At 44.9% G+C, this 21,488-nt stretch overlaps 4 protein-coding genes across 6 annotated transcripts; 3 read left to right on the top strand and 1 right to left on the bottom strand.

Annotated features, from left to right (window-relative positions):
* The first annotated feature begins 392 nt into the window (after nt 1-392).
* LOC9643305 (rho GDP-dissociation inhibitor 1) lies at nt 393-1,982 on the top strand. Of its 2 annotated transcripts, XM_024660099.1 has the most exons (6): nt 393-1,057; nt 1,110-1,182; nt 1,238-1,462; nt 1,537-1,661; nt 1,723-1,804; nt 1,866-1,980. In XM_024660099.1, the coding sequence occupies exons 1-5, from the start codon at nt 722-724 to the stop codon at nt 1,792-1,794; spliced, it is 831 nt and encodes a 276-aa protein (XP_024515867.1). In that variant the 5' UTR covers nt 393-721; the 3' UTR covers nt 1,795-1,804; nt 1,866-1,980. The 2 variants fall into 2 exon arrangements, with proteins under 2 accessions (XP_024515867.1, XP_002962694.2); XM_002962648.2 differs by having other exon boundaries at nt 446-1,057; nt 1,723-1,982.
* Nucleotides 1,825-6,153, bottom strand: LOC9661591 (trafficking protein particle complex II-specific subunit 120 homolog). Its single transcript, XM_024660089.1, has 10 exons — nt 5,724-6,153; nt 5,079-5,285; nt 4,820-5,002; nt 4,676-4,758; nt 4,561-4,620; nt 4,210-4,498; nt 3,831-4,111; nt 2,914-3,779; nt 2,148-2,849; nt 1,825-2,085 (listed from the first exon to the last, which is right to left on the bottom strand). The coding sequence occupies exons 1-10, from the start codon at nt 6,132-6,134 to the stop codon at nt 1,895-1,897; spliced, it is 3,273 nt and encodes a 1,090-aa protein (XP_024515857.1). The 5' UTR covers nt 6,135-6,153; the 3' UTR covers nt 1,825-1,894.
* Nucleotides 6,154-14,375: 8,222 nt separating this feature from the next.
* Nucleotides 14,376-15,808, top strand: LOC9661593 (legumin A). Its single transcript, XM_002962651.2, has 5 exons — nt 14,376-14,602; nt 14,667-14,851; nt 14,915-15,247; nt 15,295-15,515; nt 15,577-15,808. Exons 1-5 carry the CDS (start codon nt 14,389-14,391, stop codon nt 15,725-15,727), a joined length of 1,104 nt encoding a protein of 367 aa, XP_002962697.1. The 5' UTR covers nt 14,376-14,388; the 3' UTR covers nt 15,728-15,808.
* Nucleotides 15,809-15,821: 13 nt separating this feature from the next.
* On the top strand, nt 15,822-18,667 carry LOC112342017 (pentatricopeptide repeat-containing protein At1g11290, chloroplastic-like). Of its 2 annotated transcripts, XM_024663127.1 has the most exons (3): nt 15,822-16,009; nt 16,064-18,345; nt 18,403-18,667. In XM_024663127.1, the coding sequence occupies exons 2-3, from the start codon at nt 16,272-16,274 to the stop codon at nt 18,468-18,470; spliced, it is 2,142 nt and encodes a 713-aa protein (XP_024518895.1). In that variant the 5' UTR covers nt 15,822-16,009; nt 16,064-16,271; the 3' UTR covers nt 18,471-18,667. The 2 variants fall into 2 exon arrangements, with proteins under 2 accessions (XP_024518895.1, XP_024518886.1); XM_024663118.1 differs by having other exon boundaries at nt 16,064-18,667.
* Nucleotides 18,668-21,488: the final 2,821 nt, after the last annotated feature.

Raw genomic sequence — 21,488 nt, forward strand, 5'->3', positions numbered from 1 at the left:
ACGGAGTGTGATATCAGGAGGAAGAATTTCACGAGTAAAGTTCGTACGCAACTATAAGAGTGTCGTGTTAATTGATGGCTGGCCGGCCAGTCTGTGTGACACTGCTGCGAGAAAGAAGGAAGAAAAAGTGCAGAGAAAAAAAGGATTTTTTTTGGTTCATGAGTCAGTCACGGGGCCGAGCCTAGCAAAAACGACTTTTTTCGTGCATAAATGCCCAGTTTTTTCAGGTTTTTTTTCTCTCCTTTTTTTTGTGAGCAGCAGTCAAGCAAGGTTGCTGCTGTTGCAGCTTCAATCACTCTCATTTGATCTCTTGTTTGTCCACTGCAGCGGAATTGTTTTCCTTTCGTTTACTTTCTCTTCTTTCTTTCCGAAGAGTTGCTCTCAATTGCGATCTCTTCTTTTGTCTCCGCTTGCTAGGAGGAAGAACGGCAAAAAAGAAAAAAAGAGAAAAAAAACCCAAAGCAAGAACACCATAGCCAGGACCTTAAAGTTGGATCATGTAGTACTACTCAATGGCTCCAAGTGTGTGAGTTTATTTTCTCTCTCCTAGTTTTTTTTTCCTTTCCTGGGTCGAGTCGAGCGAGGGAAGGCTTTGATGATGGCGAGTGGCACTGGAGCCTGGCGCTCTTAGCTGCATTGTTCTTCACTTGGGTCTTGCCAAACGGCCGTAAGGATTCGTGGGTTTCTCCCAAGAAGACTGTTCTCTCGCTCTTCCCTGATCATGTCTCTCGTCGCCCTGGCGGCAGCAGCACCGCCATCACCACCGAGCTCCTCCAGCGGCAATGTAGCTTCCGCCGCCTCCACTCCACCGCCAAGCTCTTCCTCCTCTTGTTCCTCCTCCTCCTCATCGTCCTCCTCGTCCATCCAGAGCGACGAGTTTGCGATGGCTTCTACGCGGCAGCTCTCCGACACCACCGAGTCCATCGACTCCGACTTGGACTCCATCGAAGAGGAAGAAGAAGTGGGAGGAGAGATAGAAGACGAGGAAGAAGATGGAGGAGGGACGAGTAACTTGGGCCCGATCATCTCACTCAAGCAACACCTCGAGCTCGACAAGGTAAGCGAAGCTTTTCCTCCATCCCCAAGAGCTAACGAAGCAAATCATCCAGGAGGACGAAAGCTTGCGGAGGTGGAAGGAACAGCTCCTTGGTCTTGACAAGAATCTCCTCCTCGACATGGATGGTTTGTAGCCTCGATCGAATTCTCCACAAAAATCCAATTTTTTTTCTTCAAACAGGTGTTGCTGCTGGCGAGATGGAGCCGGCTGTGAAAGTCCTGACGCTGGGAATCGAGGCCGAGGGCCGTCCACACTTAAAACTCTCGCTCCCCTTCGCTTCCAAGAGCCATGCGTTCACTCTCAAGGAAGGCTCGAGCTATCGGCTTTGTTTCACCTTCGTTGTCAGTCACAACATCGTCTCAGGCCTCACTTACGTGAACACTGTCTGGAAGAATGGCCTTCGAGGTACGCACAAAGCTCAAAGCTGGCTCTTTCAGATCTTTCCCTGTCTTAAACTTAGCAAAACGCGATTTTTACAGTGGATCACACTCGAACAATGCTAGGAACTTTTGGACCCCGGGCAGAGCCTTACACTCACTTCACTGACGAGGAGACAACACCCTGTGGGATTCTAGCTCGCGGTTCTTACTCGGCAAAGACAAAGGTATGAATGAGATCCCGAAACTTCGCAATCGCTCTCACTCACTCTCACTCGATCAAAACAGTTCCTAGATGACGACAAGAGATGTTATCTGGAGCTGGACTACACATTTAACATCAGAAAGGACTGGCACTGACCCAAGACTCGTAAGCGTTTAACGCAAGAAGAACAAAAAAATCCAGTTTTTTCTTCGTTTCTTTCCTCCAGCATGCAAGCAAGCAAGCAGCAAGCAGTGCTTAACTCACATGAATTGTGAATGGAGGACTGCTGTAACACTGGCTTTTGTGTTGTTGCTTCTTTCCAACAGAGTTTATTTGAGCAACACCGACTAGACTGTACTCACCTGGAACGAGAAAGCACAGCTCGAACGAGTGAATGTGTTGGCCCTGCGAAGCACTGATGCTGGCTTCAATCCCACTCATGCTTCCTGCTCGAGAAGATCGACGATCGATCAGTCCAACCAAAACCAAGGAGGAAGTGCCAACTTACCAGACCACATTACCGAATTTAGGCAACTAGACGAAGTCACGTCCAGGCAAGTGACGCTCAGCTCCATGGAGATCTCATCTTTCGTGTTGTTGGTCACGATCATCTCGACTGGAGTGAGATCGCAAGCCTTTACCGAACGCTGGCCATTGTTCTGCTCGCTCGCCAGCCGGAAGTTAAACGTGAGAGGATTGGACGCTAGAATCTGTGACATGGACTCCTGGACCGCTGCGCGAATGGCATCCGCAACTTGGAGCTCGCCAACGCTGTTTCGTCCCCACTGCCACCTAAACTTCACCTGGTTGATGCTCGTCGAGACTTCCCCTGGTTTGATCTCATCTCTTTCAGAGCTTCCAGTGATCCCGAGCTTGTCGAAAGGTATGAGAACGCGAGAGCTACACTTGCAATCAATCCGGCTGCTGCTTTTGTAGCCTCCATCTTCCTTCTCGTCACCCACACTAACCTGTATCTCGAATGGAACCTCAGCGGGATTCCATAGCTCCAGCTCCAAGAATTGTAAACTCCAGCATCCTCTGTAAGGATCGATCCTCAGTGGTGGTGATCTTTCTTCGGTGCTGTTGACTAAAGCTGGAACTTCCATGGAAAGTAGACGAGCTTGCACCAAAGAGAGTCCTTTTTTTACGTGTAGTTGCAAAGGAAGAGCGAGCTGCCTTCCTAGGGGTGTAGAATGATCGCTCTCTGGACCTGGAAGTAGAGGAAGTGTAAGAACTTTGTACTACAAGCTCTTGCAAAAGAGAACAAAACTTGCCTGCGTAGTGAACGAGAACAAGTGGATGAACTCCGCGATTGTTCTCTGGATTTGTTTCAAGGCCAGCTCGAATCTCCACTGGAACCAAAACGCGAGCGCCTGGAGCTAGAGGGAGTGCTGCCTCGAGAGCTTCGTGGTTGATACGAATGGAATGCTCCTTTTGCTTCGTGCTGACGCTCAAGCTGGCTTCCAAGACGGCCACACTCCCGGCATTGGCGAGCGCGATCTCGACTTCACGGCTTTCTCCTTCGTGCATCACTATGTCTCCATCGCCGCCGACGATGTGAGCAGATAGTAAAGGCAACGGTGGTGCCACCGGAATGCTCCCAGCTGGTGTAAACTTGTCCCTGTGATGTTCACCTCGAAAGGGATCCACCAAAGTCGAGCCTTTGGCCGCCAGAGCCACCATTTCTTCCACTTCCTCAAAGAGATGCTCGGTCACCACGCCAGTGAAGTTGACAAAGCATCCCCGTACCGTAACGCTGCCTGTTTCTCTCGGAACTCCCGACAGAGTTAGAATCTGCGATGTGTTGGGAGGCAGTGTGAGTGACACCGGCGAAGCCTCGAAAGCAGCACCATCGACCGAGAGAGCTATGGACTCGGCAGTGACTTGGAACGTAGACGGGTTTGCCACAGCGACGAGAACTTCCACCATCTCGTCCACCACCCAAGTGATAGTATCCTTGCTGCTACCGCTGCTGTTGCCACTGGCCGTGTTGTTTGCTTTGCTCGCTGTGGCGGACATTGGAGTGTAGATAAAAGGACCAGTCGAGGCCGTGGATTCAATCCACCACTCTTTCTTTCCAGCAACTTTCCGGATGATCTGTGTTTGTGGCTGCGATGGACACGAAGGTAGCGAGAGCAACCTGGTGAAAAGAACTCTCTTAGAGATGCTACGAAAACGACGAGCTTTGTACCTTATAAACGGGAGAGAAGGGACTGAGCAGCGAGTTCCAGGGGGTAGCCTTGCAGAAGCACTGACGAGCGCGGCAACCAAGCTGGCCTGAGCGAAGGGTGTGATGTATGGGTAGTGATATCTCAGCAGTCTCGCTCCAGCACTCCAGGCAAGTAATGGATCGCCTGCTCGGACAGCGGCCGCTAACACATCACCCAGCACATTAATTTGCAGAGCGTTCCAATCCCCTGACACTACCTCTGGTGACGTCTCGCATGAATCGCTTTGATCAGGCTCCTTTTGCTACAAGAAAAAAAAAACCACAAGTGAGAACACACAAGGATAGGAATAAAACTTCGAAAACTTTGGAAGTGTTTCTCAGAGAAGAACTAAAAGCTTACCTTGATCGAAGACTTGTTTACGTATTCCACGCCGTAGGATCTGGCAGCGAGCAAGAGAAGCTGCAGTGCGCTGTTTGCAGCCTTGGTGGTTTCTTGCGATTGATAGTAATGGGCTACTTGACGGGAGAAGAACGCAGACTTTCGCTCGTAACCAAGAGTCCCAAAAATGCGAGCCACCTCCACGAACAACACAACCTGGTCGTTGACATCGGTTAAGTTTCTTCCGACTTCCACGGCGTTGCTGAGAAGCTCGCAGACTTCTCTCGACAGCTCGTTTCCACGCTCCCTTCTGTGCAACAAAGGCAAAATCTTGTCTTTCCTTTAGTTCCTAGAAAATCCACAAGGTTTTACCGGCAGAGGAAGCGAGCCAGTTTCAGTTGTGCCTCGACTTCGAATATATATGCAGAACAACTGAAAAAGAAGAAAGACAAAGTGAGAATTGTGTCGAGTTTCGAGTGATACATACCGCCTGTATAGCTGAATGGCTTCGTAGTATTTATATCGCACCTCATCCTCGAGAAGTATGTCTGATTCAACACCCGGGGTTACCTGCAAGCTTCATATATCAGAAACAAAGATGAAAGATAGCGGGAAGAACTTGAGATCTTACGACAAGAGCGCAAATGCTGCCTTCGATCTCGCCAGCATTCCAAAGCGAATCACCAGTGTGCCTTGACAACTCCATAGCGGTGTTGTAATGCGAGATAGCATCGGCAGGAGAGCCAGCGAGTAGACTGTAATCTCCCATTGTCTTCTGGACACGCTCCAGCCTCCGCCGTTTGGCTTTGCTAACCTTCGAAGAGTCGATGATCCAACAATCAGCATTTCATTCTTTTCCATAGATCAAGCAAGAAAAAACTTTCACCCACCTCTTCGGAGCTGAGCGAGACGTGTGAGTCCATTGGAGTTGTGAGCGTCGCTCCCATGGGCTCCGCGAGAAGAACTCGGCTTTCAAAAGCCATGAGGATCGATGCAGCAAAGTCGTGCATCAGAGTTCCGACGTGATGCTTGAGCATTTGCTTGTCAACCGGAGGAAACAGCACCATCTGCTGCCTCTTCTTGTCATCCTGCTCCACCTGATTTAAAATTTCACGATCGAATCCATCAGTTCAAAGAAGAACAAAGCAAAGCCAAAGAAAACTCCTAAGAACTCTAAATGCCAAAAGAGTGAAAGAAACCATTCGGTATGCCAAAAGAATGAAATGGAGATTAAATGAATCCATCAGTTCAATGAAGAACAACAGCAAAGCCTACGACAGAAAAGAAAAGTTCTAAGAAATCTAAATGCCAAAAAGAGTGAAAGCAAACACTTTGGTATGCGAAAAGCCTTCTAGAACAAGCACAGGTAAATGCCACAAGCCAAAAGAGAGAGCTCGTAAGGCCCACTAGAAAGAAATGTAAGTTCTAGCCACCCCAAAGACAAAGTAAAGGAAGAGAAAACAAAGAGAGAAAGGAAGAACACCAAAATGCCGCTTCTGGGCAAATGCTGTAAAGAAGGGAATAGAAGCAAATACCTGTTCTTGGGTGGGAGAGAAGGCAAAGCACCTCCTCGTTTGCGCGGCCGGGTACTCGTTGCAAATCTCCACGAATTTCTCATACGCGGCGTCCAGATCCGCCACATCGGGGCAATGGAGCACGCCAATGCAGCCATGGACCTTGCGATGCGCCTGGAAATCCTCCCACTGGCTTCGATTCGCCCTGCCAATCACGAATTGGAAGCGCAGGCATCCATTCTCCCAGGGCTGGAGACCAAATGGGCTCTTCTGGTCCTCCTTGTAGAAGCTGCTGGTGGCTTGGAGCTCGATCCGGGCGTGCTGGGTCACCATCTCTGTGTAGTCGCGGAGGCGATGGAGAGGCATCGATCCAACGCCGACCACCACGACACGGATCTTGCATCCATTCTCGATGCACACGTCCGGCTCCATCGCCCAAAAGATGCAAAACCTTGATCCTACCTGTTGCCGGACTCGAACACACGACTTTGTCAATTTGTTTACTAAATTAAAAATAATTCAATTATATTATATATATTCTTGTTATTATTGATTAAAATTTATTTAAATAAAACATTTAGTTTTAAACATTTCCTATGTTATGTTATTAATATTAACGTATTATTTGTTTAATTACCAACTTTGTACTCTTGATGATAATGATACTCATCAACCAATCTTTTACTTCAATCTTGAGTTTGTCTCATGTTCAATTTTGCCAACTTTTTGCATATCCTCTAGAAAATCACAAACATGAAGCATTATACATAAATACTTTTATGTATAAATTTTATCATTCAACTTTGAAAAATCTAGAAGTTTAAAGTTGTATCGAAGTAGCCTATCAATTCTACTCCTCAAAAAATGCAGCTTTGAGATCATCTACGGCTTTTTTCCTGGCATCGATTATGTCACGAACGTCCTTCTCGGTCCAAGCGAGAGCACCATCTCCAGCAACGATTCGGATCAAACTCTGGAAGAAGAGCTTGGTATGATCGCTAGAACCAGATCCAGGAACTCTCACATCCGGCAGCGTAAACTCCTTGCGGGGCACGTAGAGCATCCCATGGACATACTCCCCGTCTGGATACGTAGCATACGAGTCCTTGGAATGTTTCCGCAGGAAACCAGTGCCATCCTTGAGCATTATGTCGAAGTTCTCATCGCCCCTGCTATGACTGCCAATGAAAAAACAAAAATCACAACTTTGATCAGCGAAAAGAAACATTATACTCACCTCCAGACTTTCACAACTCGATTGTTCTCCACTTTGACGATGCCGAAAAGAAAATACACGCCATATATCCAGTTGTTGTCGCCCCAAGCCTGAAGAAATATTGGAGCAAAACGACCCTTTCTCATATTTGCAATGCCCTCCTTATTGGAAATATAAGCTCCAGCTTGATAGATCTCATTTTTGGTAGCAGTGTCCTGGTTAAAGAACAAACCAATAGCATGCTAACCATTCCAAGTACAAGGCTTACCCATGTACATTCGACTATCAAAACGGTAACCAGATTGTCCAATGTTTCAACTCGTCGGTCACGAACCAAGACCTGGAAGCCATGCTTGGTTTGAGTTTCATTAGAGTCATCAATATCATTTACGTGCTGCAAAAACATTCCATGGATCAAGGAAAACCTGGAAAACATTGCAAAGACTTACTTCAGCGTTAACTAGTACGCTCTCAAGATGATCATCGTCGCCTCCTGCTAACCTTGGTGTTCGACTTTCACCATCCACATTCATTTCAAGAACTTGACTAGGTGTTAGAGAAACCCTCGGAATAGAATCCGGTTTTGTGATCTTGTAAAGGTCCAGCGTTAACGCTCCATGCACCATGATCTTTCCAGGCTCTTTGTAAGAACTGCACAAGGGAATCGTTCACATGAACTCAATGGAATTATGGAGACTTACACTGCAGCGTCCAGTGATGCGTCGATAATCTCTCCCATGGCAGCACGCAAAGCACCCGGGTCCATGGATCTGTTGTCCCCGATTTTGTCGCAAACAATAGGAAACGGCAATTCCTCGACCACTCGAACGAATGGATTGTTTGCAACAAAATCATTGTGGTTGTATTGGCTGGGAACTCCCGAAGAATCGCCGCCTGTAAACATTAGATTTAGATCCTAAAACTAAGCCTTCAAGATGATCACTAATGTTTTTCTTCCCTAAGACATCCTCACTCCCTTTGTTTTTTTTTTTTTTCTTTTTTGATTTTTTACCTTTGTGAGCTAGAAAACTCGATGACTTCTAGAACACTCCTCTCTGTTTTTTTTTTTCTGTTTTTTTTTTGTTCTTTTCTTTGATAGCTTATAGAATCTATTAGCTTAGAAAACTGTACGACTAACCGGTTTCTTTCATGGATTTTTTGCAGCAGATGGCGAGCGACAAAACTGTTGGAGGTGGAAACGATGCTTTCAACACGTTGACTGGAAAGCATGTCCCTCGGAGTGTCTTCCTGGACCTTGAGCCGACAGGGGTGGACGTAGTCAGGACCAGAACGTACAGGCAGCTTATCAGTGTCAAGGGCTGCCAAAAAATGCAGCTTTGAGATCGGCTTTGGCCTTGTTTCTGACGCCGATAATGTCATGAACGTCCTTCTCGGTCCAAGCGAGAGCACCATCTCCAGCAACGATTCGGATCAAGCTTTGGAAGAACAGCTTGCTGTGGTCGGTGCCTCCAGAGCCGCCAACTGAGACATCCGGCATCTTAAACAGCTTGCGAGGCACATAGAGCATCCCATGGACGTACTCTCCGTCTGGATATGTAGCATACAAGTCCTTGGACTGCTTCCGTAGGAAGGTAGTTCCTACTCGAAGCATTTTCTTAAAGTTTTCGCCTCCTTTGGTACTGCATCAAAATCAAATTGTCAACAACCAAACTAAAAGGAAAACACACAAAGACTTACCTCTGCACTCGCACAACCTGGTTATTCTTCACTTGGATGTAGCCGAAAAGAAAAAACGCTCCATACATCCAATTATCTCTGCCCCAAGCTTGCAGAAATATTGGTGCAAATCGGCCCTTCTTCATATTCGCAATTCCATCCTCTTTTGAAACATAAGCTGCCGCCTGATAGATCTTATTTTTGGTAGCCGAGTCCTTACGAAACAGAGACGTTAGCTCCCTCAGGCAAGGCAAGGGCCAGCACTTACCCACGTACATTCTACAACCAAAGCTGTAACCTGATTGTCACCAGTGTCGCCAGCGATTCGTCGATCGTGAACCAGGAGTTTAAACTCATACGTCGTTTTGTCCTTGCCAGTGACATCTTCGGGATCGTCTCCCTCGTGATGGAGCTCAATCTCCTCATTGGAGCTCGTTGTTGAAGCCCTCTCATCCACATCTACGCGCTGCAAAAGAGAGTTGTAAATAAAACTAAACAGCAATGAAGGATGGAATGTTACCTCAACCAGAACTGAGATGCCTTCGAAATCCTCTTCCTCCTCTGTCTCTCCGGCTTCAATCTCATCAGCACTTGCATCCGATGTAGAAGCCCCCGAGGCAGTAGCCCCCGATGTAGCAGCCGCAACAATTGCATCCGGTGTATCAATCGGCAGTGGAGATGCTGGTTTGGTCAGTTTGTAAAGGTCAAGCGTCAAAGCTCCGTGAACGATGCGTCCGCCAACTTCAGTGGTCGGCTGCTCGTAAGAACTGCATAAAATCGAACTTGAAACGCATGATCCGAATGCAAACATCACTTACATTGCAGCATCAAGAGATGCGTCGACAATCTCTTCCATGGCAGCACGCAAAGCAGCCGGGTCCATGGATTTGCCATCCCCAATTTTGTCACCGGGAATGCGAGTGTTGGGCAGCCGAGGTCAGACCTCGGGTGCCCGGCTCCACACCCCCAGCTGGAGTTCCAGTGCATGCGCGGGCTTAAAAACGTTCTGATTGTACTAGCTCGGTGGGAAATTGAGAACATCGATTTCTTTCTTGACCTTCTTAGCACCTGATAAGATATATGAGAAATTAGTAAAAAACTATTTACAGCTATAATCAAGGAACTCTCGCACAGTCCAACCCTAAAACCAGCTAAGAGGAGGTCTCAGGTTCAAGTTCATTGGGAACTTTTTACGATTGTCATCTGGTCAATCGGCGCCGTCGGATGGGGCGTTGTGGTCCTCAAATGACAGCAAAGATCTTGCCTTGTCCTCTTGGCTTATGAGAGTAGAGGATTTCCTGTATTCCATAAAAATTAGAAGATCGTCGTTGGAGTGCAATTGCCACCCAGGAATCATAGCGCAGATTGTTGCTTTGGTCACTCTCTTCTCCTCGGCCATCTCCGAGCTTCTCTTGTTCTCCTCCTGGAGAGTAGGAAGAAAGAACACACACGAGTTAGACACACAAGTACAGGAGAGATACCTTGATCGAAGACTTGTTTACGTAGTCGCACGCCGTAGGACCTGCAACGAGCGAGAGAAGCTCCAGTGCAGCAGGCTTGGTGGATTCTTGCGATTGATAGTAATGGGCTACTTGACGGGGGAAGAACGCAGACTTCCACTCGTAGACAGGAGTTCCGAAAATGCAAGCAACCTCCACGAACAGTACAGCCTGGTCGTTGACATTGGTTAAGTTTCTTCCGACTTCCACGGCGTTGCTGAGAAGCTCGCAGACTTCTCTCGACAGCTCGTTTCCTTCTATGCACCAAAGGCAAAATCTGTTCCTAGAAAATCCGTAAGCTTTTACGGCAGAGGAAGCGAGCCATTTTCAGCTGTGCCTCAACTTCGAATATATACGCAGAACTGAAAACGAAAGAAAGACAAAGTGAGAATTGTGTTGAGTTTCGAACCGCCTGTATAGCTGAATTGCTTCGTAGTATTTATATCGCACCTCATCCTCGAGAAGTATGTCTGATTCAACACCCGGGGTTACCTGCAAGCTTCATATATCAGAAACAAAGATGAAAGATGGCGAGAAGAACTTGAGATCTTACGACAAGAGCGCAAATGCTGCCTTCGATCTCGCCAGCATTCCAAAGCGAATCACCAGTGTGCCCTGACAACTCCATAGCGGTGTTGTAATGCGAGATAGCATAGGCAGGAGAGCCAGCTAGTAGACTGTAATCTCCCATTGTCTTCTGGACACGCTCCAGCCTCCGCCGTTTGGCTTTGCTAACCTTCGAAGAGTCAATGATCGCATTTCATTCCTTTCTCATAGATCAAGCAAGAAAAAACTTTCAATCACCTTGAGCGAGACGTGTGAGTCCATTGGAGTTGTGAGCGTCGCTCCGCAAGAAGAACTCGGCTTTCAAAAGCCATGAGGATCGACGCAGCAAAGTCGTGCATCAGAGTTCCGACGTGACGCTTGAGGATTTGCTTGTCAACCGGAGGAAACACCACCATTTCCTGCCTCTTCTTGTCATCCTGCTCCACTTGGTTTACATGTTTTTACAATCGAATCCATCAGTTCAAGGAAGAACACAAAGCCAAATAAAACTTCATAGAAGCAAACACGTATGCCAAAAGAATGAAATGAAGATTTAAATGAATCCATCAGTTCAAGGAGGGAAGGAAAAACAAAACTTCTAAAGAATTCCAAATGCCAAAGAAGACTGAAAGTGAAAGCTTTGGTATGCCAAAAGCATTCTAGAACAAGCAAAGGTAAATGCCACAAACCAAAAGAGCAAGTTCGTCAAACCCACTAGAAAAAGAAGTTCTAGACAAAGAAAAGAAAGAGAAAACAAAAAGAGAAAGAAAGAACACAAATGTTGTAAGAAAAAGAATTGAAAAAAGTATCTGTTTGTGGGTGGAAGAGAAAGGCAAAACACCTCCTTGTTTGCGCGGCCGGGTACTCGTTGCAAATCTCCACGAATTTCTCACACACAGCGTCCGGATCCGGCACATCGGGGCAATGGAGCACGCCAATGCAGCCATTTTTGCAAAAATTGAACGCATAGTATCAGTGCGTACATGAACGAATGGATTGTTGGCAGTAAAAAGACTGGCTTGGAGGCACGGCAAGTACATCAACCTTTTGCTTCTTGATTTACAAAAACTGTAAAACAGATTTTAGCAGCACTACCCAATCTGGATTTTTGGACCGCGAATGCGGCTGGTAAGGAAGCGCTGATGCGATGCCGATGGATTCAGTGACGTCGTCCATCTCGCTACATGCTTTGGTTTGTGGGATTGGATTCCTTTGCCGGCTCCATGTCGCTGGCCATGACAATTCGACCGCTCTACAATCTCGTGAAGGAACATCCTCACCAATCATCCAGCATTGCATGCGAGTGAGCATCAACGTGCCATGCAGTTCATGCAACCGTTCCCATATTTCTGTGGATCTGATAAAGTATGTGGCATTGTTCCACGATGAAGAATTTTCGCCCGAAGAAATTTAAGAGCCGTTTTTTCATGGTTGGCTCTGCCACTAAGTCTTCCATTTTTTCTTTTCCGCAGTTTGCTGCCCAAGAAAAAATTGGTTCTTGCAAGAATAAACTTGTAGGATTCTCAGGTAGCTCGTTTGGAGATTTTGAGAGTGTGTTGTCTTACTTTTCTTGTTTGAAAGCTTGTCCATGAACACAGGCGGTGGAGATCTCAAAAAAAGTCTGGGCCTTCGAAGAACATATTGGAGGATTGTCTCGTGGCTTTGTATTCAGGTAGTATAGCTATTGTTCCTGCAGCTTGATCAATCTTTTTGCAGCCATTTTTGCAGTCTTGGGGCAAATACGATTGGATGTATGGTGTGTATTTCTTCTTTGGCTTGGTTGAGCTGACGAATAATCCGGCTGTAAAAGTGCAAAGGTGAGTAGATTTTTGGTTGTCATTCTTATTGATTCTCTTGCTGTACCAACGAGAAGTATAACTTCAACAAAAAGTTACAAAAATGCACTACTTTTCTGCGAAGTATTCAAAGGACTCGTCTGCTACGTATCCAAATGGGGAATACATCCATGGTCTGTTGTACTTGCCTCGCGAGGAGTTTATGCTGCCCAACGTGAAAATGCGTGGCTCCGGTTTATGCGATCACTCGAAGCTCTTCGTTCAGAGCTTGATCCGAATCGTTGCTGGAGACAGTGCTCTAGCTTGGACCGAGAAGAAGTTTACAACATTATCAATGCCAGGAAAAGATTCAAAGATGATCTCAAAGCTGCATTTTTTGGCAAGTATCCAGCTTCGTCTTTGTATGCTACTGATGAGGTCGATCTTGTAGTATCTTGTTGCGATCTAAGAAGTAAGCAGCGGAAGATTGATGTCCTTCCCAGCAAATACCACAGTTGTTTTATTGCAAAGAATCCATTCGTTCGACTGCTTGAGGAACTGGCGAATCCTATTGCTGGTGACAAGATTGGGACAATCCATGGATTCAGATGCTTTGGGTGCTGCCATGGAAGAGATTATTGACGTATCACTGGACGCTGCAGTGTGAGACTCGACAATTCTATTGAATTCATGCGTTTCCTTTTGTATCCCAAAATTTCTTGTGCAGTTCTTACAAAAAGCCTGGAGCTGGAGGAATCATGGTTCATGGAGCATTAACTCTGGAGCTTCACAAAATCACAAAACCCAATACTGCAACGGCACCTCATGAAGTTTATGAAGTGATAATGCGTTATTAACCAAAGTGGAACACCAAGGTTAGCTAGAGGCGATGATGATCATCTTGAGAGCTTACTAGTTGACGCTGAAGTAAGTCTTATTCTTTCCACATTTTCCTTCATCTTAAATGTTTTTGCAGGACGCAGATGACTCTGATGAAACTCAAACCGAACATGGCTTCTGGGTCTTGGTTCGTGACGGACGAGTTCAAGGATTAAGCGATCTTGTTACGGTTTTGATAGTGGAGCGTACATTGAAGTTTGGAACGTTTAGCATGTTAACTCTTTAACCAGAATACTGCTACATCAAGCTGGAGCTTGTGTTTCCAAGAAGGATGGCAGTGCAAATATGAGAAGTGGTCGTTTTGCTCCAATCTTTCTGCAAGCTTGGATGGCAGCACCCAATATATGGATATATGTATTTTCTTTTCGGCATTGTCGAAGTGGGAACAATCGAGTTGTGAAAGTGTGGAGGTGAGTATAACGTTTCTTTTCGCTGATCAAAGTTGCGATTTTTGCAATGAAACGATGAAACGAGTGCCATCCTTGAGCATTTTGTCGAAGTTCTCATCGCATTGCAAGGACTCGAGTGCTACGTATCCAGACGGGGAGCACGTCCACGGGATGCTTTGCGTGCCTCGAAAGGAGTTTACGCTACCAAATGTGAGAGTTCCTGGATCTGGTTCTAGCGATCATACCAAGCTCTTCTTCCAGGGTTTGATCCGAATCGTTGCTGGAGATGGTGCTCTTGATTGGACCGAGAAGGACGTTCGCGAGATTATTGATAGCACGAAAGATGATCTCAAAGCTGGATTTTTTTCCGAAAATAATTGGTAGAACTTGATGGATATAGTTTATATTACAACGTTAATAAAAACTGATCTCTCGATATAAATTCCAGAATCATGGAATTCAAAGTATTCGATTTTTCAAATAATAAACGGGGAAAGACAGAAAGGACAGTGGCATATTCTGTAGAATATTTTGGTATTTAAGTTTAAGTTTAGCGATTAGGATAAGGCCAAAGCATGTCGCGAGGAATCCCAGCCGTCCGTTGTCGACGAGCGCGCTTCCTTTGTATAAATAGCTAGCTTGGAGTTCTCTCGTGTGGAGAGAGTTCTAGGGTTTGTTCTTGCGATGGCCGCAGCTCATCTGGATGTCGATCTCACGCCACGATCTCCCAATGCGAGATTGTGCGCCAACGATGGCGGGATTTACGAGTTTTGGCTCAGCGCCCGCTCCAAGATGTTGAAGGAAGCTCGGGTTGGGGCGTCGCGCTTCAGTCTCAATCCTAGGGGTTTGCTGATGCCGAAATACTCCGATTCTAATCAGATCTTTTATGTGCTCGAAGGTAAGCAATTGTGAATTTTCTTCTCATGCATGCTAAAATTCCGGGATTTTCTCTCTCCGTCCAGGAAATGGTAAAGTAGGACTGACTTTTGCGGAGAGTCCCGGCGAATGCGTCAAGCTCGTGAAGAAAGGCGATGCTATCGCTGTTCCTCACGGCACTGTCAACTGGTGGTTTAACTCTGGCACTTCGAAGTTTAGTGTTTTGTGTCTCGGAGACACGAGCAAAAGCCTCAAAGCTGGAGAATTCACTGTAAGTTCTTGGATTTTTTTTGTTTTGTTTTTGGTCTTGTTGTGACACTCAATCCGCTTGTAGGATTTCTTCCTGGTCGGTCCTGGTAGCGCTGGACTTCTCAAAGGTTTTACTCCGGACTTCATCGCCCAAGCATGGGATGTCCCAGAAGAAACGGTGAATACTTTGCTCCATAGCCAGAAGGAAGAGAGGATTGTTTTGCTCAAGGAAGGCATTTCTATGCCGGAGACAACCGATTTGAGCAACTCTCCCTATGGAGAGTTTGCTTACAACTGCGAGGAGGCAAAGCTCGACGTGGATATAAAAAACGGAGGCAGAGTTTCCGTTGTTTCCAGCGATAGCTTGCCGATCTTCAAGCACGTCGGTCTTGGCGCTGATCTCGTCAAGCTTGATCCGGTAAGTTTTAGCTGATCACTTGGATCTTATAATCACATTTCTTGCAGCATGCGATGTGCTCGCCAGGATTTTCCTCCGACTCCGCGTACCAAGTCACTTACATTGTCCGTGGAAGCGGTCGAGTCCAAGTCGTGAACCAAAATGGCGAGAGAGTTATCGATCATATACTGGAGCCCGGCTGCCTGTTTATCGTCCCACGATTCCACGTCGTCTCAAAGCGAGCAGGAGAAAATGGAATGGAATGGTTCTCGATCATCACCACCGAGAAGTAAGTTCTCTTCTTTTCCTTCCGAGGTTCTGATCGACCCAATTTTTTGCTGGAAAAACAGGCCAGTGTTCTCTCATCTCGCTGGAAGAACTGGCGTGATCAAGAGCTTGTCGCCCAAAACGATTTGCGCGGCTTTTAACGTGGAAGATGGAGTTGAGAAGGAGCTGCGGTCTCGCAGGACAAACGACGCCATCTTCTTCCCACCCAAATAAGATGAAGTCAATGCAAGTCAATACAGAGTCAACTCTGTCAATGCGCAATAAAGCTCATTGAGAATTTTTATTCCAAATAAATTCTAGGGTTTATCATCGCATCGCATCGCGCGCGCGAGGGCGCTGCTTCGTCCTGGCCGATCCGGTAAGCTGCCAGAATGAGATTCTCGGCAATGTAGGACAGGAGATTTGAGCATCGAGGATTGCCAAACTCTAGAACAAACGGAGCAAACACTCTCTTCACGATGTCTGGAAGAATTTCGAATGCTTTGATGCTGGAAGGTAGAGCCACACATTTTTTATCCTAGTGACAAAACCATTCGCTATGCTGTCCAGGACTTCGCTGGATCCTAAAGTTCTCACAGGCGATACGAGAACTTATGGTACTACCGGCAACGCTCATCAGCTCGAGAGAAGCGCTTGCCTCGCGGCGCTAAAGTCGTGCTCCAGAGCTAGAGACGTCGAAAGTGGCCGGCAAATCCACGCGAACGCGAGAGAAAGTGGTGTGGATTCGGACTCTCACGTAGCTAGTAGCTTGGTGGCGATGTACATGAAGTGTGGGAGCGTGGTGGAAGCACAGCAGGCCTTCGATAGGATTCCTCGCCCCGACGCAGTGTGCTGGAACGCTTTGATCTCGGGCTATGCGGAAAATGGCGAGGCCGAGGTGGCCTTGCAGCTCTTTCGATCGATGCAACAGTGCTGCGGAGCAAGCCCTCGAACTTTTGCCGCTGCGCTCGCTGCGTGCTCCACTCTCGCAGCTGCCGAAGAAGGCCGGAAAGTTGATGGGAGGATGGTGAAAGTTTTTTCGCTGCAACGAGGCATGGGAGTTCATCGTCAAGCCGAGGCTGGGATGGGAATAGATGCTATCCATCGCAACGTCTACGTGGGGAATGCTCTCATCGACATGTACGTGAAGTGCCGGAGCATGGTGCGTGCTCAAGAGGTTTTCGACAGGATGAAGACTCGGGATGTGGTCTCGTGGAACGTATTGATGCTCGGCTACGCACAGGGTGGTGAGAACGAGGAGCTAGCTCTCGAGATGTTTACGAAGATGGTGTCGTCCCGAGGCTGTCAGCTCGATAGCTGGAGTGTTGTTGCTGCTCTCAAGGCCTGTAGCAATCTCGCAGCCAAGGAAGAAGCTCGGAATCCACAGGAGAAGCTCAGGTTTCTAGTCACGGGTGTGGCGATCCACGGCACAGCCGAGAGACTGGGATGTGACTCAAACATATTCGTGGCCAACGCTCTTCTCAACATGTACGCAAACTGTGCAAGCATGGTGGATGCGAGGAGAGTTTTCGATAAGATGCAGCGCCGGGATGTGGTTTCCTGGAACACGATCATCCTGGGCTATGCTGAGAACGATGAGGGAAAGATGGCCCTTCAACTCTTTGGAGATTTGCTACACTCTCGGTGCTGTGTACAGGACAGGCTGACTTTGGTGGCTGCGCTTAAGGCTAGTTGTACCCTCTCGACTCAAGAACAGGGAAGGCAAGTCGATGGGACGATCGTGAAGCTGAGTTCGCTGGAAGCAGGAATGGCGGTACACTCGCTGGTATCAGAGCGAGGCTTTGATCTGGAAGACTTGTACGTGGCAAACTGCTTGGTCGACATGTATGGGAAGTGTGGGAGCATGGCCGATTCTCGCAGAGTTTTCGACCGTGTGAAGCATCGCGACGTTGTTATCTGGAACGCAGTGATCTCGGGATACGCACAGAACGACGAAAGTGAGGCTGCTCTAGAGCTGTTTGAGGCTCTCTTGTGCGAAGGTGTTTCTCCAACCAGCTTGACAGTCGTTGCGGCTTTCAAGGCTTGCGGCAGTCTCGCAGCTCAGAACAAGGAAAGCGATCGAATGAGAGCATTGGAAATCACCATGGCTGTTCATCGTGAAGCTGTGACGAAGCTGGAAGCCTCCGAGTGGGACGCTTACATGACGAGCAGCTTGATCGATGCGTACGCCAAGTGTGGGAGTCTGGCGGATTCCAGCAAAGTTTTCTCGAGCAATACCGGCCAGCTTCGCAACGTGGTCTCGTGGAACGTCTTGATCCTGGGCTTCGCGGAGAACGGCGATGCTAGACGAGCTTTGAGGCTGTTCCACAGGATGAGACGCGAAGGCTGCCGACCAAACGCATCAACGTACGTCGCGGTACTAAAAGCTTGCAGCAACAGTATTCCTTCGAGTCTAGACCTTGGGAGCGAAGTCAAGGCTCTGATCTACCGTGGAGGCTTTGAGAACGATGGAGTTTTGGCTGGATCCCTGGTTGACTTTCACGGCAAAGCGGGAGACATGGTTTCCGCTCGCCAGGTATTTGACTCGCTAGCGGGAGATGGTGACGAGGCCTGGAGTGCGTTGATCGCCGGATACAGCAGGCAAGGGGACGCAAGCCAAGCGCTGACGCTGTTTCACGAGATGGTAAACGCTGGCATCAAACCGAATGGTATCACAGCTCTCGCAGTTCTAACCAGCTGCAGCCATGCTGGTTTCGTCGAGGCAGGGAAGAAGTTCTTCCACGAAATGCCATCCAGATATGGCATCGTCCCCGAAGTGGAACACTTCCACTGCGTTGTCGATCTTCTCAGCAGAGCAAACCAGCGGGAAGAAACTCTCGCGCTGGTTCAAGGTATGACGAAGCGCTGGAACTTTGAAGCTAACGAAGTAACTTGGACTACCATTACAGAAACTCGCGGAGTGGAATCCAGGAGTGGAGACGCTATGCTTGTCGCGAAGCAAGAATGGCCGTTGTGATGTGTGAAAGCTCTCCCGTTTCGTTTCATGTCTCCCAGTCTTCACAGTCTTCAAGCATTATGTCGGACAAATTCTGCTGAAAATGGGATTTTTTTTTTTTTTCAGCATCTTCTAAACAACAAGAAAAACTTGCTAGCATAGCCCAGCATAGAATCAAATATATGTTTAGCTTCTTCTAAATACCCACTCTTGGTATATGTATTAAGCATAGCAGTCTATGTGATAAAGTTTCTTTCTGGGACTTGATGAAACATTTTCTTCATGTAGCATAGAATCTCACTAAACCGTGTCCGGGATTCGATCAAAGGCAGAATACATTAGTTTACTATTCAATTTATACAATACATTTTTGTGATGAACACGATTTTCTCAAAGTACTACACCGTCCAAGCCTTCAATGAAGAATCCTTCGTGGCTTTGGCCAAATCCAAGTATATGAGCACCTCACATTTGCTTGAGGCAAACCCGTTGCAAAGTTTATATTTTTCCTCTTCATTAGCTTGAGACCTGAAAAGGTGAAGTTTAAATCTGCAGAGTTCCAGCTTCTCTTTTGTTTTTTTTAATGTTACAGCTTGATGCCTTAAATAACCATTTGGGTTTGCAAATGCAAAGTTAAAAAATTTAACACAATAGCGTGACATGTCAATAACACAACAACACAAGTCATTCTTCTTTTCATTTGCCCAAAGTGTGTATACTTTTATGATAAAAAAATTAAAGAATATATGGCAGCAAATTTAACAAACGAGTGGCAGTGGATTTGAAGTCTTGAGATTGTCCTTGTTATATTAAACATTTAAATCCTTATTAATCAGTCTATTGCTGCAGCTATTGAAAAGAGAGCTAAAAGAGGACAAATGATTTTTCATCTAAAATTTATTATGGAGGGAGGTACTCTTTAATACACTAAAAAGGTCAGTATGATAAATTGTCTATTAGACAAGAAATTTAGTCAATATTATTCTGTTTAGCTCTTAAAAAAACTTATTTACTAATAAGTTGGTAGCTGTCAAGAGAGTAAACTTAAAACAAAAAAAAATTAATCTGCACATGTGTAAATATACAGTGCATGCATATTCATTGCCATAGAATCAAGGCCAAATCAAGGAAAAGTTGCAAAAGTATTATGCACACAATCACTTTTAAATTCTTATATAAATGATCAAAATGTAATTATTATGGAATATGCCATGTATGCATGGGTATGACACCTTAGATTGCCATGTTATCTCATACAACATAACATCATTATAAATTTAATGAGGTTTTATTTTTTTTATTCTTGTTTCATTAAATACAAATTTATAATCTCCTCATTATGACCATCTCTCTCCTCCTTTGTGAGCTCATTATTTACCTCTCATTTTGTGCAACTATACTTTATCTTTTGCCACTTGGAGGCTTATTTCAATTTTAGTGTGCTCTAATATAAACATTGTGTTTTGATTGCTATTACAAATGCCTCTTATTTCTTGCAACTTGTTTGCAGCATGATGCATTAATCTAAGTAGTGATTGATTGACACAGTAAGGACAATTAATTGGAGTGGAAAGGCAAGCATAAAAATTTTCTTTGGGTGCTTAGAGTGTTAAGTATGATAGCTTTTTAATAAGTAAGTGAATCATGTTGTAGTAATTTAGTTTTGTTTTAATTTTTGGTGTTCTTAATCATGTGTGTAGGTTTTTAGCATTATAATGGTTTGTTATGGTTATGTGTGTTTTTTTCTTAGATTTATAAATTTTTGTTTCAACTTTATGGTTTTTACAGTGATTGTGTTTAGGAGTGAGGAGTATTGCAACATAACATTTGCATGTAAGTAAATAAATAATTTATATCCATTTTTTTTTCAATATACACACTAATATGTATGTTTTCCATTCTAAATTTTTTACATGGACAATGAGTCAAGAGTTTTGCATTAGTAGGAATAATGCACATCTAAAATATAACTATAATGTTGCAATTTACTAATTTGTTGGGCTCAAAAGCTCATATCATCTTGTTGACATAGTCACAAGAGTGCCTCAACCACATAGCAATGGTAGCCTCAACCTACAACATCCAAAACAAGTTTAAAATTCAACTTATGCAGTCACACTTGCAAATTCTAACCCAAAGTTTAATATGTCATAAATCTAATGTGAGTCAAAATTTATGCAACAGAAAAATTGCATGATCTTGCTATACATATGTGGCAACACTAATGCATACCCATATGTTAAAAAACAAAAGTTATGTTTAAAATATTATTTTGTGAGTCACATATGTATATTACAACAATTCAAACACACAGGCATTTTTATTTTATATATTTTGCAATTTTGTACAATTTTTTGCCACACTACCCACCTTAGGTAAACCTCCTTAAAAAAATTGCCATTAAAATTTCTTTTTATATTGATCTGCAAATAAAAAATGAAGAAAAACTCTTAAAGGAGTAATTATTATTAATAATATTTAATAATTAAAATATAAAATAATATTAGTTGTATATTTATTATTATAAAGAACATAAAACATGATTTGAAGTTTCTGATGCCCATAAAATTTTGTTTGGATATTTAGTTTCATAGAGAACCATATTGCAATTATTTTGGATAGAAAATATGGTTGATAGCAAACAAAATGGTTGTTTTAAGCAATATGTGTTAGTAGCCCATAAAACACTTTTACCATGATATAAAACTAGATTACCATCATGTTGTAAAACTAAAATGCAATTATATAAGTTATATTTAGATATATTTATCTCCCAAATCACATAAATTTTTGAATAAAACTTAAGATTACAATTTGATTCTAAAATTAAGACATTTTTAGTATTTGAAGAAACTAAGAAATTACTAGTATAAAGTACTGATTTGGTAGAATAAAGACTACTTATATCAAAATAACAAAAAGAATATAATGTACTATAAGGAAATTGAAATTTTGGATAATAATTTTGTAAATAAAGTTCTGTATCCTTAATTAAACTATATTGTATCATAAAATTTATAGTCTCACTTTTAAAAAAAT

This window comes from Selaginella moellendorffii, unplaced genomic scaffold (assembly GCF_000143415.4).
Source record: "Selaginella moellendorffii unplaced genomic scaffold, v1.0 SELMOscaffold_2, whole genome shotgun sequence".
In the NCBI taxonomy this organism is placed as follows: Eukaryota; Viridiplantae; Streptophyta; class Lycopodiopsida; order Selaginellales; family Selaginellaceae; genus Selaginella; species Selaginella moellendorffii.